The sequence below is a fragment of the Muntiacus reevesi genome, chromosome 4 (assembly GCF_963930625.1).
Source record: "Muntiacus reevesi chromosome 4, mMunRee1.1, whole genome shotgun sequence".
Lineage (NCBI taxonomy): Eukaryota > Metazoa > Chordata > Mammalia > Artiodactyla > Cervidae > Muntiacus > Muntiacus reevesi.
This window is the reverse complement of record NC_089252.1, coordinates 105,272,741-105,289,844: the sequence shown is the minus strand read 5'-3', so window position 1 is coordinate 105,289,844 and position 17,104 is coordinate 105,272,741. Positions and strand designations below refer to the sequence as shown.

Here is a 17,104-nt window from a genome sequence, read left to right as displayed (position 1 = left end):
TTCCTGATGCACAGGGCCCCTCTGTCTGATTCGGTGAATGCTTCACCTCTATGGGCAGCTGCCAGGACTCTCAGATTTGAGAAGCCGGGATGGGGTGAAGGGGGCATCCCTGGATGGGAATGGGGAGTCCCCAGAGGCATTTTTGAGGCCAGCCCCTGTGTCGCCCCATCAGTAAAGCCACCATTACGCTGTCCTAAAGAAGCCCTTGGTAGTGTCCCAGACTGTTTGTTCGTTCACTCTGAGTCCTGATACGTACCACTGTGTCATGTCTTGCATTGACGCACTCACTCAGTCATTCATGAAGTGTGCTCTTGATATTAGCTCCCAGCAACACACTGTATTAAGCCCCATGGAAGAAACAGAGCTGTCTAGACATGGTTCTCCCTTTCAAAGCCTGCATCTAGTCAGTGTCCTCAGACAAGCCAGGCACGAGAGGCCTGCATGCAGCGCAGGGCCCTGAGGAATGACTTGGGTTTTGATGAAAAAGAAGGAAGTAGAATACAGAAGGAGAGTCTCTTAGACCTTTCTTATTCTCTGGTCTCTGATGGCACTCCAGCTCCTGCCACCAGAATATACATACATTGATGGTGTTCTGCATGTCAGGTTGTCATGCCCAGAGAAGCTATGCAGGGTGGATGGGCTGGCAGGACTCTCTGGATGAGTGGAGAGCCTGCAGAGTGAAAGGACAGTCCAGTGGGGCTTGGCCCTGGGAGGAGGCAAGCATGGGGTGAGAGCCTGCTCTCTCCAGAGGTGCTGGCTGTGGCCTCAGATTTTAAACATGGCACTTTAGGAAATCTGATGGCAGCTGCCACCAGGGATGGTAGGAAAATGAATGAGCTTGGGGCTCAGGGCAGGTGGGCTCCACTCTGACTCTGCGCCCCCAGGACCTTGACCTTGACCTTGGACACTGAGACCCCTCCCTGAGCTTCTGTAAGATAGGACTGCAGTGTGTCCACCTTTCCAGATGGATGAGCAAGCATCCAGCACAGGGCAGCGCGTGGTTAGTGCTCAGAAAGGCTGCATCTGCATGGGAATGGGCGTGAATTGAATTGGAGGTTGCTGCAGTTATTTCCCCTCCTTCTGCTCAGAGTTCTGCTTGGCACACATTTCACTGTAGTGCCTGCTTCAGTTTGGAGAATCTCTTGTAGTTCTTTGGAATTTCCCTGGCTGCGTACTCATGCTCTTGTGTTTATAGCTTTCAGTTCCACTAAAGACGTCCATGTGATGTCCTTCCTCTCTTCTGTCTGTGACTAGAAAGGAGCATTATTTAATACTTGTAAATCTTTCTTGGTCCTCAGAGCAATCAGTCAACAAATACATCCCAGGTGCTCCCTCCTCCCCCAAGTGTTGGGCTGCCTGGCCTGATGCTCAGGAGGTTTCCTGGGGGACCACTGTGTATCCAGGGGACTGGGGGTGGGCTCCTACTGAGGGGTCCCACTCTCCGTGTCCCCAGAGGCACTCAGAAGGCAGCAGGGCTGGTGCTGACTGGTTCTCTGCTCTCCAGGTTGCTGTACAAAGCCATCGACTCGAACGGAGAGAATGTGGGCCCCATCTACAACTACCGTGTGGAAATCTCCATCTTCTTCATCATCTACATCATCATCGTTGCATTCTTCATGATGAACATCTTCGTGGGCTTCGTCATCGTCACGTTTCAAGAGCAGGGAGAGAAAGAGTATAAGAACTGTGAGCTGGACAAAAATCAGGTTAAAGTCACACACTGTTTGGGCTTCTGTCCCTTGAGCTAAAGAGGACTGATTTCTCTTTTGATGGCTTTCCCCACGTGCAGAGCAGGGTGCCCACCTGCTCTCTGCCCCTGGGGCTCAGGACCTGCTCAGAGCACACTGTCAGCCAATCTGAGTCATCAGTGTTGAGAGTTAGTTTCCCAGAGACAAATGAGGCTGTAATTTTTAAATTTACCCCCACAAGTGGGTGAGAAGCCAGAGTACCTTGGCCGCCTTGTGTGGTCGTGACCTACCTGTGACAGCTCAGAGTCATGCAGGGTGGTGTGTCCTGGGGACAGAGAGCACCCCTTGATATTCGCATAGTCCCTGGCGGGGCATAGCCTTGAATCTTCTCAACCTTGGGTCTGTTGATGCTGGAGGCTGGATAATTCTTTGTTGTGCTTCCTGTGCATGGTTTAGAAGTATCACTGGCCTCTACCCACTAGATTCCAGTAGCACCTTCTGTACCACCACCCCCCGATTCTGCACCATTTTTGGTGACAAGCAAAAACATCAGACATTGTCAAATGTCCCCTGGTTGAGAACCACTGACTTAGAAGGACGTACCCTCTCAAACCACAGGGAAAGTTGCTAACTTTAACCTCGAGACCAAGATTGCACTGGCATCACTCTCCCTTGACCCTGCACCTCGTTATAACTAAGCTGACAGACAGGGGGGCCTTTAGCTCTGCTCACTTGATGATGTGAGAGGGCTGGGAGACCAGGTCTGGTCGTGTTCTCCATGAACCTGCTATGTGACTGTGGGTGCATCCCCCCTCCTGTCTGGGTTAGCCCCCTTATCTCTTTTAAATTGAGGACATGAATGAGTTAACTTTCAGCCCTGATAGTAGTCTGTGAGATGGAGATTATGTTACAGGAATTTCCCCCAGGCCCTCTATCAGTAGCCATCTCTGTTTGCTGACTACATAATGAACAAGGGTCAACTGCCAGCCTGGGCTTCCTGGGGGGAAGTGGCCCTGTGCGATGAGGCTGTCTGTTTCAGGCTGCAGCCTCCCCGCCAGGGAAAACACCAGGACCGCCAAGTTTGCAGGGAGATGTCACCCTCGTCGGGTGCACCTGCAGATCGTATCAGCCACAGTCTGAGGGAGGCCTGGCCCAGCTCTTCACCTTCCTGACCACTGCCAAGGAAAAAGAGCATCAGGGCAGGACCCAAACAGCAGCCGAGCTCAAACTAGGTCACCACAAGGTCCCAAAGAGGCTCTGATCAGGGGTCCCAAGAGGCAGCACGTGAAGTCATGGCAGAGCCTGGCCTTGGATGGAGAGAGCCTGTCCGAAGTCAGAATCCAGAGACAGAGTCGAGGATAGGGGTCAGTGAGGACCAAGGAGCCAGGAGGGTCTGATGCTGAGCTGAAGGCTCTCAGGGCTGGAGGCTCCTCTAGGCTGGCTGCACATGGCGCACTGGTCACGGCCCCTATGTGAGTGCCTGGGGCAGCGCCCTGGCTGTCATCCTAGACTACGTCCTGGGGTTCTTAGATGAACTCAATGAGCTCCTGAGCCTCATAAGTTCTCAGCAGATACTCCGCTCACTCACCACTAGATGCTCAGGGTTAACACCCTCACTCTCCTTCTGGGAGATGTCTCATGTGGGTCCCTCCTGGAGCAGCCAGGGACCTCCAGTCTCAGGAAATCAGCCCAGCCCCTCTGATTCTTGAGGATTTCCTTGCCTCTCATTACTTGGCTTCTTTTCCTGGGCAGGAGAATTCCACCAGCATTGAGGAAGGGCAGGTAGAGATGGGGGTCGAAGCCTTGCATCTCTGCTTAATGCATTACAGGACCTCAGTCTTTTAATAAGTAAAATGAAAGCACACTGGCTGCTCCACTTACCCTCCAAGGCTGCTGTGAGGAGCGGATGAGGGGATGGATCTGGAGGTCCATTGTCAGTGATGCTGAGTGGTACCCTTGGGGGTTGCTATGGCGATTTCCTGTCATCCAGGGTCCTTCCCAGTAGGTGTGCACCGGCTTTTCAGGGCAGACGAGAACTGTGTCCTTCTTCCATAGATGTGCTCAGGACCCCTGTTGCTCTTTTCTGCCGTTGCAGCGTCAGTGTGTTGAATACGCCTTGAAGGCACGTCCGCTGCGGAGATACATCCCCAAAAACCCATACCAGTACAAGTTCTGGTACGTGGTGAACTCCTCGCCTTTCGAATACATGATGTTTGTCCTCATCATGCTCAACACACTCTGCTTGGCCATGCAGGTAAAAATGGAGACAGTCATGTGGATCACATGTGGGCCTTCGGCGCAGCCCCATGCCCCAGATCCTGAGGGTGGAATGCCGCACCCTCACAAGAGGAAGGCTTTGCTTTTCTGATGAGTCTGGGCTGCAGTTTGACCAGACTCCCATTCTGGCTAACAGTTGCCAGGGCAGGAGTTTACAGGCACTCTTTTGTGTAAGAGACTGATTATGTATACCTCGTGACCATCAGTGACACATCTGTGGAGCCCTAGCATGGCCTTCCAGTCTGTAAACCTTTCTTATGGGCTCCTGTGGCCAGGGGGTGGGTGAGGACTAAAGCTCTGTCAGTGTGGAGTTGAAAAGACAGGGGTTTCAATCCTGACTTGACTCCTCAGCCCCTGGGTGATCCAGGGAAAGTTATCTACATCCCCCAGGACTGGCTTTCTTCGTTGGTAAAGTGGGAGACAGAGTTGATGCTGGATGACTTGTGTCATGCACTTTGCTCTGGGACTGTCTCAGAGTGACATTCTTATCCTCAAGTCGCTCTCAGCGAGGTTGTGGGAAACTTTCTGGTTCGTGGAGTATGGAGTCTGACCTGTGTGACCTCCGCTCCTTGTTCATGCTGGGAGCAAGGGCTGCAAGTCCTGTCAGTTGGCCATGCTGAATTACAGAGCGGGACTGACAGAGTTTCCAGCACTCACATTGCTTGATGGCGGTTGCACCAGGACAAGAGTGGCCAAGGTCTAGTTTCGGTTTCCCACTGACTGTGAGGATTTGAGCAAACCAGTGTTGTCTGAAAGATGACTCTAAAGACAGCCAAGGATACATTTTCTGGTCCTTTCCTTAAATTGAGGAATTCTTTATGAACGAAAAGGATCCTCTGCTGATGTAGGGAAAAGCATAAAGTCAAGATTATACTGATTTTGATTGAACATAGGCCTAAATGGCATAAAATGTATACCTAATTGAATCCTACCTTTGTCCATAGACCTGTGGGTGTGTTCTGCATTGTACCTGGGTCAAGGCCCTGAATATAAACCCTGTCAGGAGAAAGGGTGGATTCCCTTTATCCTGAGCAGAGGAAATGGATGTCTTTCCCTTTCATTGTTCAGTCACCCTCATCTTGTTGAGGCCTCCTGCGCCTGTGGGGGGTCAGCCATATGCCCTCACAGGGTCAGCGGGATCACTGGGAGAGGGTGCTAGATTGGGAGGTCACCTCCATGTCCAAGTGTGGGATGGATGCTTGCTGGGGGCTGGGGAGGGCTGGGGAGGCTCCTTTTGCAAATCTGGAGCAGACCCTGAGAACTGTGCCTCCGCCTCCATCCACAGCACTATGAGCAGTCCAAGATGTTTAATGACGCCATGGACATCCTGAACATGGTCTTCACCGGGGTGTTCACTGTTGAGATGGTTTTGAAAGTCATTGCATTTAAGCCTAAGGTAAGTTGCTGAAGTCATTTGTCAAGGGCTGTTGCTGAATCACCTCCGAGAACTGCTTACTTCCTGTTAGTTTTGTGTTTCTGGATTATGCTGAATGCTTCTGGCTGTTAACTAGGTTATCATCTGATAAGGGCATCTGTGTACTCAGGGGAAAATAAATCTGCAAAAACAAAACCTCATAAAAACAATTCTGAGAAAAAGAAAAGAGAATTAGGAATTTGCACAATAAAGATTTTTTGAAACCGGATTTTTTATTTCCAGAAGAGTATGCATCACACTCTCTCAGAGAAACTTGCCTCCTTACTTGAGCATTGGAGACACTGCTTTCACATAACCCATCAGAGATAATTCTGCCCTGATGTTACTTTTAGATTTCCAGCATAAAAACTTCAGTTTTCTTTGTTCTTGGTCTACAGCATCTTTTTCACCTTTTATGGAAAATTCAACCAGCTGCAGACCTCTCAGAGCCATACCATCTTTCGTTTGTTTAATTTAGAAAAATTTCTCTTTACTTTAAGACAAAACAAGACATGCATTTTAAACTGTGTTGGACTGCTCTGCATATTCTGTCCCCTTTAGGAGGCCATGCATCCAGTCTACAGTTGTCAATGTGTGTAGTATAAGAGACAGATAGTACAGTGTGGAAAAAGATGCACAAATCTGGAAGCAGACTGGATTCAAATCCCCAAGCGAGTGACTTCACTGTTCTGTGACTCCCAGTTCCTCATCCCTGAAATGAGGACACGAGTAGTCCTGTTTCATAGCATGCTTTAGAGGAGTAAGAATCTCTCTGTGTGCCGTAGCTTACAGGAATGCCTGGCCTGGCACATAGCCCCATGCTGTAGGCATGCCAGGACTGTCACTGTGACCTCTACCGTCCTCCTCAGCAAGCAGCGATGTTCCCTTGTCCTAAAACTCTAGACGGAGGAGCATATCCAGGCTCAACTGTGGGACGTCTAACCCTCAGTTTCTTTACTAGCAAACCCTCCACCCATCCAAGTTAGAGAATGTGTTTAGTGACCCCCAGTATTTGTTCATTGGTTTGGAAAGTATCTGACAATACTGATCTAAGTAAGACCTGGATTATGAAATGATGGTCTCACATACTCCATACTTCAGTGGGATTCTAATTCAGAACTGTTCCTTTCTTTAATTCGAATTAATTTCTATGCCATCTTTATCAGATCTTTGTGGACCAAAAAGAAAGGACACTTGTAAGTGACTGATCGGGGTGATTGCAGTGGGGTCAGATTTGGCACTTCTGCATGGCCAGATGCTATTATCTGTGACTTGTCCATATCTCCATACATACACATTTCCTCCCCTCCCAAACTCTTCTGGATTTCCTTTGAGATTTTGGTTTGTGTCCCTCTGCCCTTTCCATCTCTGAACAGTATTTGTCTGGACTGATGGAAAGGTTGCAAAGTAAGAACTTCAAAAGTACTTGTTCCAGGCAACATGGAATGTACCTATGGAACATTTCCCAGATCCCCTCACCCTGACTTCCCCCCACCTGGTGATGAAGCTCCAAGAAGGCACATTTGCCCATGGCATGCGTGTGAGTCCGTGTGTGTCTGTGTGTGCGCTGTCAGTGGCTGTGTCAGTGGATCGCTGATACCAACGCTGGGAGGGGAGTTCAGTGGCATGTGAACAGACTGGTGAGGACAAGGGGAAGTCAGTAGCTAATTTATAATCAGTACTGATAGATCAGAGTTTTAAAATGAGTGATTTCCATTAGAAACTGTGCTGCTTTCTAGTTTTCCTCCAAAAGGTATTTTCACAGCAGAAGACAACTTTGGATTAGAAGTGAGAGTAATCTTTAAATGGCAGTAGCAGGATCTCGACACTCGAGGGGCACTGCTGCCGTATGTGTGAAGCGGATGGATTTTATGTAGTCACTGTATGTCTGGAGGAGCCAGAGAGACTCATTTCACTAAGAAGCAAAGCTCTTAAAATGCTTCCTGACTCTCCTGTCTCCTCTTGCGTGTTAGCAAACCAAGCCCGGGCCTTCCACAGAGTCCATGAGGCCCTCCTCCCCATCAGAGGCAGTGGGACTAAGGAAGCACATTGCAAAGGCAGTCGATGGGAGAATCTCTGTAGAGGGCTGGGAACCTGGCCCAGCAGCTTCAATTCAGAAAGTCTTTGTCTCCCCCGGAATGCTGAATCACAGGGTCCTCTGAGGTCGTGTTCTCTATGGTGAGGGACACACGTTCTGGGAGAACTTTTTGGCATCTGTCAAGAGAGATGGGATTGCAGCTATTTTGTCCTAGGAATACAAAGAGTGAAGTTAGCTCAGGTGAGCCTCAGTGCAGGAGCTTGGTGGCTGGATGGGGGCCATCGTGGGGCGTGCTGGCCGCTTGGTGGCCATGAAAACAGCCCTCCTGGTGGGCGTCCGGACAGCCCTTGACCCAGCTGAGTTTCCAAGTTCCCTACCATGTGGGTCCTGTCCCAGATCAGTGCTCCCACTTGACATACCTACAGGGTTCCTAGAGACTTACCCAGCCCTGGCGCTCAGGAACCAGTCAGTGAATGCTGGGCAGAGTGCCTGCTGGCAGGTGCCATCTGGTGAAGGCAGAAGGGGTGCGGGGGGCTGGGCGGAGGTGGGTTCAGTGGGAGAGAAGTGCTTGCAGGCGGAGGGTTAGGAGTGTGGAGGTCCCAGAGCTGGAGATGGGGTATAGTGAGGGAGGCAAGAGCCTGGGGGGTATTGTTGGAGGCTACGCTGCTGTGTGGAGCACAGCCTGAAGTGGGGTGGTGGGGTGAGAGTCCTTCCTGGAAGTGAGAAGGCATCGCAGGAGGAAGGGTTCCAACAAGTGGACCTGACTTCTTTTCTCTGCAAGGCCTGGCTGGTAAAAGGGGGCCTCTTGAGTGAGAGCACATTTAGAGGGACATGGTCTGAGGCTCTGCAAGGTGAGATCACCCAGTCTCCATAAGCAGGAAGGGCCAAGCTGGGGGGTGGAAGTAAGAACCACCTCCCGCAAAGCTGGGAGCTTCCCTGGTGGGGAGGTGGGATCCTTCCAGGGAGAGAGTTGTTTGGAGTGTGGATTCAGCAAACATGGAAGGTGTCAAGAAGCCAGAGAGCCAGGGAGTGAGAGGGCAGAGCAAGCAGGCTTTTCAGTGGGTTGTGTCAGCTCCTCAGGGAAGACCCACCCATTGGGCATTGACCTCACGCACTTGGAGTGACTGGGGTGCCCTAGGGTTTTGAAAGATGGGCTCTGATGTGGGTAAGAACCAAGTCTCATTCCCTTGGGCTTCCCCTCCAGTTCTCCTGAGGGGCAGCTGCTGGAATCCTCCAGTGATTCTCTTGCCCCAGGGAGGGCTTTGTCTCCTTCTTTGTGCTTCTGGAAGCCACCCATGTGGTGTTTTGTCCAACATGTGGTCAGCTATGTTATCTGCCTCCGCCATGGGCCTTTCTTCAGGGAGCCACACTTTGTTCCCATGTTTTAGACATCTAAGCATTTTGCTCTTGGTTCTACATTTGACCTTTGAACAACATGCGGGTTAATCCAAGTATAACTTAGAGTCACCCCTCCTTATCTGAGGTTCCCCTGCATCCGTGGATTAGTCCAACCATGGACCATGTTGTGCTCTGAGATTTACTATTGAAAACTGTCTGCGTGTATGTGGACCTGCACATTTCAAACCCGCATTGTTCAAGGGTCAGCCGTGCCTTGGAAATGCCTGATCTACACGCCAAGACATTGGAGTGTGGAAAAAGTCAAGTTACAGGATTTGGAGGAAGAAGAAAGCGGCTAAGCACTGTCCTCCTGCTTCTGTGCAGAGCAGAGGTGCGGCAAACACGGGGCATCTGGTTCTGTCCACCTCCCAGGACAACATTCCCTCCCCCGGGTCCCTGGCAGAAATAAGACTGCTCAGTCAGCGCTAGCAGTTTTCCTGGAGTATATTCTGCACCTCCTAGAATGAAACCTTGATACTATCTTTTCAGTTCATAGTCAGTACATATATCTCAGTGATGTGTTTTAATGCCAAATAACAACACTTGAGAGGAAACACGCCTCTCCTTAACTAGAACTTGATATCAGGCTCATCTGTGGGCTCAGCTGTCCCGTCCAGACCTGGGTCCACAGCTCCCTTCTGGTCCCCTTCTCCCCTAGTAAGACACGTCCATGCCCAGGGCTTCGGAGGCCAGCTTGTGTCACCCCAGGCTCCCCTGCCCCACTCCCTCCTGTGTCACTCAACTGCTGAACCATCTCCTGCCTCTGGTCTCAGCCCTGTCCCTCCACCTTCTGTGCACTCGCTTATAAACCCACAGGTGACCGTGCACCTATTGTGTGTGTGTGGCAGGGAGTGTGGGGGAGGTATTTCTCTGTTGAGTATTCAAAGTCCTGCAGCAGACACTAGCGCACTTACATGTCTGCCTCATTTCTGGTCGTGACTTCCCGGCCATTCCTCCTCTGCCCCCATCCCCAGCTGTTAGCCTGCTAGACTTCTCCGTGGCTCACGCTTCTGTGTCTGGAAGCCCTTTGTCCACCTCGTTGTCTTTTAAGGCCTGTCTGGAATGTGGGCTCCTCCGTGACAGTGTCCCCCCAGCCCAGTCAGGGTCAGCTCCCCCTGCACGTGTGCTTGTGTGAGATGCTCACTGTGCATCAGTACCACCTGTGTCTCTCCCTCCGTTAGCTGATGAGCAGCTGCTCAAGGTCACAGACTTTGTGTTTGTCTCATGCGACGCCTGCTACATGCAGGTTACTCAGAAAAGTGATGGAAGGAAGAAAAGAATGGGTGGATGAGCCTGTGAGTTCAGACTCTTGGCATAAGACACTATCTGCTCTTCCGTCACAGGAGGTTTAGGCAGAGCAGAGTGACCAAATGTGAATTTGTTTTTCTCCAAGCCTCTGCTTGCCCTTTGAAAAGGCTTATGCTGGTTAGAAAGCTGTCAGTGACAGTTTCTGCCCAAAGCTGGCATGATGGGTCAACCCTTGGGTTGAATGCTTCCTAGATAATCCCTGGCAGAAGTTGGTAGGTGATTCGGCTGCCTCAGTAAACCCCAAAAGGCCAGTGATTGCCTCAGCTTCTTCAATCTGCAGAGAGATTCCAGGCAGCAAAAAGAGCATGGACTTGATCTTCTCTTCTCGTTTCCACTGCAAACACCTTGCTGCCTAACCCATGCCGCACCTATGCTCTGTCCTGGTTGTGGGTCTGACTCTGCTCCCAGGAGCATGTGGTTGGGCAGGAGATGACACTGATGGACAATCAGGACAGAGTTCTTAGAAACAGCAAACTTCCTGGTCCTACGTCCATGTTAATCTGGGTTATGATTTTGAATTTCCAGAGTAAGAAGTGTTTTCGAATAATCGACGTTATTGCTTGTGAATGACTTGCTTGGTTCTTTCAAATGGGTGAGAAAGGACAAAAAGGAAATAAGGGCCAACTCTTACTGGGCTGCTAGGGCCTGCTGGTTCCACATGCGGGCCCCCTGGCCTCAGCATTCAGGTGTAGGAGACCCTCTTGTACGGGTTAAGAGGAGAGAGCATGAAGGCAGTGCCGTGCTAGAAGCCCTGGCCTAACCTGCTGCTTACCAGATGCTGTGGTGACTTTGATGGGTAGGGTGGGGGCTGAGTCATAGTCACTTGACAGTGACTTTATTACAGAGGAGGCTACTAAACAGGGAAATGGGATGTGGGAAGAAGGGGAGGGCTGGCATTTTCTGCCTCCACTGGACCCCTAGCGGAGCCACCTGGCCAGAGCCTATGGCTTCCAGGCACCTGCACCAACTCCAGCCTCCTGTCTCCTAGATTAGGGGTGTCAGTCCAGGAACCCTCTGGAATTTGGGCACGACTTAGTGAGTGCAGTGGACTCTCCAGAGAGGGAGTTGATGAAGTTGCCAAAGAGTTCTGGGACCCCAAAGGTCAAGTCGCTGCCAGATTGGTTCTGAGTGACTTTATGCATCACAGTGGGCTGGGCTGGGCCAGCTGGAGAATAGTTCATAGGCTGATAGGAGTGGTCCAGAGGTGAACACTGACTGCTCTGGAGAGACAGAGACTCCTGCGAGGCGCTCCTGAGGAATGAAGTCTAAAGCAGAGTGGGACTGAGTGCGCAGGCGGTGGCTGTGGCCTTCGCTAAGGGAGGTATCATAGCAGGACAGGGCAGGGGCTGATGGGTGCGGGATGGACAGGATGGACACTGGGTCTGTACTGTTCTCTGTCTCTCTCGAGGCCCAGTTGCTCCTGACAACCACGTGTTTCTAAGACATCAGTTCCTCTCTGGAGGATAGGGGAAGACCCTGCATGTGCTCTGTGACTCTGTGTTGCTATTAAGTCCCTAAAAAAAGGACAGGCCCTGCCCCCAAGAGTGTGCTCTGTGGCTAGGCCGCCAACTAGCCCGCTGTGTGTTACTGTGTGCGGTGATCTGAATAACCTGAGAACAAATACGTGTTCTCACAGTTCAGTGCAGTGCTGGCATTCCGCACACTGCGCCATCAGCGGACTTTGTGGTCCGGCGTCGTCCTTGGTGAGGGAAGTAGAACGTGCCTTTCCAGCCTGGTGCTGGTCTCATCGCTGATCAGTACAGCTGCTTTGTTGAGGGGCACCAGTCCTGTCTTCACATGGGGGCCCCCTTCTCCTCAGTTTTGCCAGCCAAGAGCCCCTCATCGTGAGGAGAGAAGCTCTAAGATGTGAGATGTGGTGTTTATTGAGCAGACCCTCCCGTCAGACATGTAACGTGTACCACAGATCACCAGAGTTGGGGCAGGCAGGCTTTTGCTTACTGGTTAGAGGCTGACAGAGGGGTCTGGGAGGTGGCAGTCATGAGGGTGAGGAACGATGAGGGAGGCGCTGGGATTGTGGGAAGGGAGGAGAGAGGAGATGGGGTAGCTGGGGTCAGAAGTCACGGCAGTTGGTTGGGAAGATTGTACATTCTTTAAGAAGAAATTGATTAAAAATCCCAAACCCTCAGGCAGTGTTAGAGCTCCCCTGTAAATGCACCTGGGGTGATTAACAGTGAGCAGGATGGGCATCTCTACCACAGCTACTGCAACAGCCAGCCCGTCCACCTCCACAGTGGCATAAAGGGCCCGGGTTCTGCAGCGGATCCCTCTGGGCCTGCACTTGATACCAGTTCCTGGGACCTGACCCTTCACAGAACCATCTGTGCTGGTCTTCTTGATCCAGCACTAGGTACACCCAGTTGTAAGCATGCGGGGCCCCGTGTTATTTAGTTCAGACTGGAATTTTTATGTCCACAACACGTTGTCTTGTTGAAAAGACACAGTGGATTTTCAGGTGTTGCCCTTGCAACCAGAAGCCTCTGGGTACAGAGCTCCCACCACGCCTTCCAATGGAGGGCTTCCTGGGGACCATCAGGAGATGACAGGCACTAATATAGCCCCTACTGTGCTGAGCCCAGAAAAGGATGCAGAGTGTGTGCCACGTGTACGTGGATTCTTAAGTTACATCCTGGGGATGTTCTACCTTACTCAAGATTCAAGAACCTGAAGCAATGACAATAGAGCAGAGCTGAATGACCTGGAGGATGGATGCTGATGGAAGGTGGAGGCTTTGCCACATGTCAGGGACCATCTGAGCTCAGAGCCCTGGGATGGGTGGTGAGCAGAGTAGTCAGCACAGTCCTCATTCTCAGAGGGCTTATTCCAGGGTCGACCTGCAGGCACAGACCCCAGAAGCTGTGATCACACTTCAGAGAACAAGAGAGAGTCCAAGTCCCCAGGATGGGAGCTACAGGTGAGGAGGACCTGAAAAGAAGCCATCAGGTCATTGGCATTTGAGCTGAGCCTGAAGGAGGAAGTGGATGTGGGCAGGTAGTGTAGGGTTGGGGAGGCCAGGTTTGCAGAGGCCTCTGGAAGTGAGGAAGAACCTAGTGGGGATTTGTGGGATGGAGAGGAGCCCTCTCAGCCTGGAGGATGCAGAGGGGGGGGGAAGACAGAGATGGAGAGAAAGAGGAGCCTCTTGGGGGGTTGACGCTGCTCTGGGGGACAGTGGGAGCCTCGACCGTCATCACCCTCGCTCATCATCACCCTTGCTCAGTGCTCCTTCCCCGTGAGACCTTGCTTCCACTGACCCTGCGCCCGCACCTCTGTAGCTGGACCGTGTGCATCGCCGGCCAGTCTCCCTGTAAACCTTCATGTCCGTTTGACTGAGAGCTCTGTGAGGACATCCTTACAGGACATGCCCTCTGCAGTACTTCGACTGGTGAGGTGGGGCAGAGATACTGGTTTGTTTCAAGGGCACACAAGTGAGGATGTGTGAAATGCCGATCATAGTGCTCAAGTTGGGGAAAGGAAGTGGGGTGATTGGGGACCCCACGCAAGGAGTAGGAAGGCCTTCTCCTCCCTCAGTTTGGGGTTGAGACTCTGGGTGCCAGGGCAGGATCGCCAAGTGCCTCCCTCTTGTCTGTCCTGCAGGTATGTGGCTTGGTCCAGTGCCGCCTAGGACCAAGATCTGCATTGTGTGTGCGTGCATGCATGCGTGTGTGTGTGTGTTTGCGAGCGTGTATGGACTCTTTCACACATTTAGGTGCCCTGCCCCACATCCCTCTCCACCGGTGGACAGTGTGGTCACTTCCCTTTGGCTCCTGGTTTCCGTGGGTGCTGCGGGGCCTGGGTGTGTCCCCATGTGGTCGGCATGGAGGCGTCTCCTTCCTACGGCTCATGAACGTCTGCCCCCGCCTGCTCTGTCCAGGGGTACTTTAGTGACGCCTGGAACACCTTTGACTCCCTCATCGTAATCGGCAGCATTGTAGACGTGGCCCTCAGCGAAGCCGACGTGAGTATGTGCCCGCCCGGGGCGCCTCCCGTCCTGTCTCTGTCTGCACACCCACCCCACCCTGCACTGCATCACCTGGACAAGTCACAGAGCCTGATCGCACTTGACCCAAAACAAGGAGTTTGCTAGGGAGAGTGTGGAAAAGAGGCCTCTTAGCGTAGAACTTGATCTGCAGGCCTTTTGAGACACGAATTGTCTTTGGCGGGACTGACGATGGTGTAGTAGGCAGGGCAAGACAGGCACTTGTGACTGTTTTTATTTGCTGTGTCAGAAGTGATACTCAAAATGATGTACCTAGTATATTTTTATTTTAGGGCGATTTTTTAAGTAGCCAAGTGGCATCATGCTAGAATGTTCCCCTTTTATAACACTGTCCTTTTCTTCTTTTTTTCCTGTTGTGCTTCCTCTCTTCTGTGGCTTCTGACTGCTTGCCTAACAGCACTATTTCACTGATGCATGGAACACTTTTGATGCCTTAATTGTTGTTGGTAGCGTCGTTGATATTGCTATAACTGAAGTGAATGTAAGTAGCAAACTTTGTGTCCTATAAACCTAATTGTTTTCATTAAGTCTAATGTGGAAGAGACCAGAAACTGTCCCCACGCACCTCTATACACGTTTAGAAATTCACGCACACATTTGTTCCAAGGGCTTCCTTGGTAGTTCAGGTTGCACAGAATCTGCCTGCAATGCAGGAAACCCCAGTTCAGTCCCCGGGTTGGGAAGATGCTCTGGAGAAGGGAACGGCTACCCACTCCAGTATTCTGGCCTGGAAAATTCCATGGACTGTATAGTCTATGGGGTCGCAAAGAGTCAGACACAAGTGAGCGACTTCCACTTTTGTTCTAAAAGACTATTTTCCCTCCCGCCCCCAGCCCCTTCCCCTGAATGACAGTGGGGAGGTAAATGTGGAATTGCCATTTTGGAATGAAAACATGATTATTAAAGACCTTCTTAAGATGTTAAGGGCTGGGAGTTAATTATGTGGGTATGTGAGCATTGCCATCCAGGAGCTGTCTGACCTTGGCAAGGCCCCCGGCTGCTTAATGCCTCAGTTTTTCCAGCTGGAAAACAGAGTTCATCATGTGAGCCCTGGTGCCCACCGTGGTTCTGTGGAAGTACAGGAGAGAAACCGCACAGCCGTGCCCTGGGTCTCCTCATCTGTACCCTGGCCTACTGGTGACGCTGGAGAACATCCCCGTCCTAGCTCCCCAAGTAGTGATGCAGCTAGAAGGCTGCCCCAGGCCAGGCAAGGGGGGCCTTGAGTGTATCAGGAGAGGGTGTCAGCGCTCTCGTGTTGCACGCAGTTGAATCCCGTGTTGGGGAGCAGTGTGGTAGCTGTAGTGACACCCTGCCACCCTTTAGGAAACATCCGGAGAACCCTCCTCAAAACTCAAAGGCTCCAAAAAAGGGCAGCACCACCTCCCACCGGCCCCTCTGGGATCTGACCCATGCCTCGACCAGGAGGGCCTGTTGGGGGCAGAACCGGCCCTGCCCACCTAGTCTGTCCCCAGTGCATCAGCAGACCTCTGTGGGTGTGAAGCGTGTGTGCCCCAGTTGTGTGGCGCCCTTTGCAGGGACGGGTGGAGCATGGGGTGGGTTTCTGTGTGCTGTGTGGGGCTTCCTGCTCCACGGTGCCAGCCTGGCCCTCTGCCCCTGATGCCTGGCTGGGAACAGGTTGCCACGCTTTGCCTGGCTGACATCTGTGGGATTGTATGGTCCATCCTGGTGCCCAGACAGCCTGTATCAAATAAGGAGAAGGAGATCTCTGTATGCCGCTGCTTTGGGGGCCAGGCTGATAGTGGAGTATAGAGTAGTGAACCACTGGACCTGGGCCTCAGTTCCCTCATGGACCCACCAGGGTGAATGAGGTCTGCCCTCCCTGCTTTGTAGGTACATTGCAATGATAAAATGGTAGGAGCATTTATGAATGTACTTGCTAAAAAACCCCAAAGTGTTAGGGAGATATTGCATCATTACTTTAAATGTAGGTTTTCCTTGTAATAATAAGTGAAATGAACTGTAAGACATTACACTGTCCTTGAGGATGTGATTTAAGCCTTGGGACACTCAACTTCATGCCATGACCAGGTACTGAAATGTTATGTTGCTAGACTTAGGTACACAGATCCGCCAACCTCCATAAGCCTAGATGTCTATAAATTCCACTTTATGTGAAAATACTCCCCGAGTCAGGTATAAAATTGCCATTCCTAATGTGTAAGTTATGCTTGGTTATAAAAATAATCTGATGCTGGGAGAACAGCAGGACCCTCCTTGGGTGGCCCTGGGCTCTCTTCTCAGTTTACAACCAGACATCTGCCTGCCTAATCATCTCACCGCATACAGCACTTACAGTCTCCATCAAAGGAAACTTAGGTGAACATTCTGGAACCAGACCTTAAGTCAGAGGTGGTCTCTACCGCAAGTGAGAGTATCATAAATGATAGTTTGAGCCGGTCTCCTTGGAGTGCTGTCATGCAGGTGGTGGAGTTCATACTTAGTTTCTGTGCACCAGGATGTGGCCAGGGTTTGTGCAGCAGGTGGACACCCCGACTCTCTAATGTCTGCCCCCCCCACTCTGGTGCACCCCCAGAAGCATACGCAGCTTCCTGGCTGCCTCACCGTGTGCTGGGGCTGAGCCCACTGCACCTTCCCTCTGATTCAGCCGTGCTCAGCGGTGTCTCGGATGTGTCCTCCTTCACCTTGCATTGGTCAGGAAAGCCACAGGTCTGTAAAAACCCACAGACAGTTTTGTAGTTAGCATTTGACTCTGGGGTGTCTGTGCAGTACAGGCTTTCACTGACATTCCGTCAGGCTTTCAAAAATCACACCGATCAACATCCTTGTACTGTTTTTCAGCAACTGTGACCTTTCCCCTGGTCAGATGGAGCCTGACACCAAACCTCCCTGAGCCGGGAGCAGTGCCAGGTCAACACCCTGGGTCGGTAGGAGACCTTAGGGGGCCTCAGCATTTCTGTGCTGGGCCTCCACGTAGAGGGGATGCT

At 51.6% G+C, this 17,104-nt stretch overlaps 1 protein-coding gene across 1 annotated transcript in view; it reads left to right on the top strand.

Annotated features, from left to right (window-relative positions):
• CACNA1D (calcium voltage-gated channel subunit alpha1 D) overlaps positions 1–17,104 on the top strand; it is a 344,029-nt gene that overhangs the window by 274,217 nt on the left and 52,708 nt on the right. Inside the window, exons 27-31 of the mRNA XM_065933482.1 lie at positions 1,505–1,706; positions 3,784–3,942; positions 5,251–5,361; positions 14,013–14,096; positions 14,536–14,619. Of these exons, the coding sequence (XP_065789554.1) occupies positions 1,505–1,706; positions 3,784–3,942; positions 5,251–5,361; positions 14,013–14,096; positions 14,536–14,619 (640 nt within the window). The remainder of the gene's footprint in view (positions 1–1,504; positions 1,707–3,783; positions 3,943–5,250; positions 5,362–14,012; positions 14,097–14,535; positions 14,620–17,104) is intronic.